The sequence below is a fragment of the Mus caroli genome, chromosome 16 (assembly GCF_900094665.2).
Source record: "Mus caroli chromosome 16, CAROLI_EIJ_v1.1, whole genome shotgun sequence".
Taxonomy (NCBI): domain Eukaryota; kingdom Metazoa; phylum Chordata; class Mammalia; order Rodentia; family Muridae; genus Mus; species Mus caroli.
In genome coordinates this window covers 88,383,001-88,384,705 of record NC_034585.1, presented here as the reverse complement: position 1 = coordinate 88,384,705, position 1,705 = coordinate 88,383,001, and the positions used below count along the sequence as shown (strand labels likewise).

General features: G+C 52.8%; 1 protein-coding gene across 1 annotated transcript in view; it reads right to left on the bottom strand.

The window, feature by feature from the left end:
• The window catches only part of Dop1b (DOP1 leucine zipper like protein B), a 283,094-nt gene that overhangs the window by 8,762 nt on the left and 272,627 nt on the right, over positions 1-1,705 (bottom strand). Inside the window, exon 31 of the mRNA XM_029470323.1 lies at positions 1,071-1,132. Within this exon, the coding sequence (XP_029326183.1) occupies positions 1,071-1,132 (62 nt within the window). The remainder of the gene's footprint in view (positions 1-1,070; positions 1,133-1,705) is intronic.

The following is a 1,705-nucleotide window of genomic DNA, read 5'->3' as shown; positions in this document are numbered from 1 at the left end:
GAGTGGTGGGAACACAGCAGGACAGTGGTAGGAACACAGCAGGATAGTGGTGGGAGCACAGCAGGGAGAGTGTTGGGAGCACAGCAGGGAGAGTGTTGGGAGCACAGCAGGGAGAGTGTTGGGAGCACAGCAGGGAGAGTGGTGGGAACACAGCAGGACAGTGGTAGGAACACAGCAGGGAGAGTGTTGGGAGCACAGCAGGGAGAGTGGTGGGAGCACAGCAGGGAAGAATGGTGGGATCCAATTTGTGACATGCCCCCAAAAGTCAGGCCCCCCTTTAAGAATGAGTGTAAGTCAACCCTGCACACTCTTTAAGAAACATCCCTCTCAGCCAGGAATGGTGGCTCAGGTCTATAATCTTATCATTTGAGAGGCTATGCTAGCAGGACTGCCAACAGTTTGAGCCAGCTGGGGCTATAGAATGAGTTCTAGGCGCTCTGGGCCAAAGAGGGAGACCTTTCCTCAACAGTAAAATGCCAAAACAAATGACAATTCCACCAAATCCAATCTGCGCATACAAACAACAACCACCACCACCCACTCATTTCATTAATGACAAACAGCGTCAGGGAGTCAGGAAAGAGCGGAAGGTGTGGAAATGGCCATCTAAGCTGGGCATCGAGTTACCAGTTGCTGACTCATAACGTTGGCATTTGGAGGCCAGAGTGAGACACTGCCTGAAAACTAGAAGCACGCATAATAAACTATAGCAGACTGAAGACCTTCAGCATCAGGCAGCCGGCTGTGGCCTAAAGGCTTTGAGCAGCAGCTACCAGAAGCGGTGACACACAGGGCAGGCATGGCCTGCCAATAGACTGGACTGACAGACTGTTTAGGAAGGCTACACCCTCAGCTCTTCACTTAGCACCTCAGAAGTCTGACATGGCGGGCTGTGGTGTGCACACCTTTAGCCCCAGCACGGGAGAGGCAGGCACACAGAGCTCTGTGAGCTCAAGGCCAAGTTCCTGAACAGCCAGGGCTACATGGAGAGACCTGGTCTCAGAAAGGGTTGGACATGGTAGAAGCTGAGCATGAGGGTACTACAGGCGTGACAATAACTTGAAACTTACTCATTAAATCCTTAAACATGGTTTTCTCGTGAGTCAGGAGATGGTCAATGACGGACTTCCAGCTGGATGCACGAAAAGGCACAGTTAGTTAAATATGCAACTGATGGCAGCTTGATTCAGAGCATCAAGAAAATAACATGATAACTCCAGAGCTATTAAAGCTGCTCTGCGGGCTGAGAGAGGGCTGGGTGGGGAGAGCTCACTGTGTGAGCCTGGGGAGGGAGGCCCTGAGCTCGGGCCACAGTGCTGGCTGGAAGCCAGGCCTGGATGCTGGCTCTCGCCTGCAACCCCAGCCCTGTGGAGAAGGAGATGGAGACCCTGGGCGTGCTGGCTGCTAGCCTTGCGCCATCAGTGAGACCCTGTCTCTCAATGGAGGGTGACAGACAGAGCAGGACATCAGACATCCACCTCTGGCTCCGCACATGCGTACACTGGAGCATGAACACCCCCACCATATACCTCAACCCCCATCCATGCATATATACCCCCACACACAAAATGAATCTGGAAAAAATTGGAAAAAAGAAATCTGCTCTCGGGGCTGGTGAGATGGCTCAGTGGGTAAGAGCACCCGACTGCTCTTCCGAAGGTCCAGAGTTCAAATCCCAGCAACCACATGGTGGCTCACAACCATC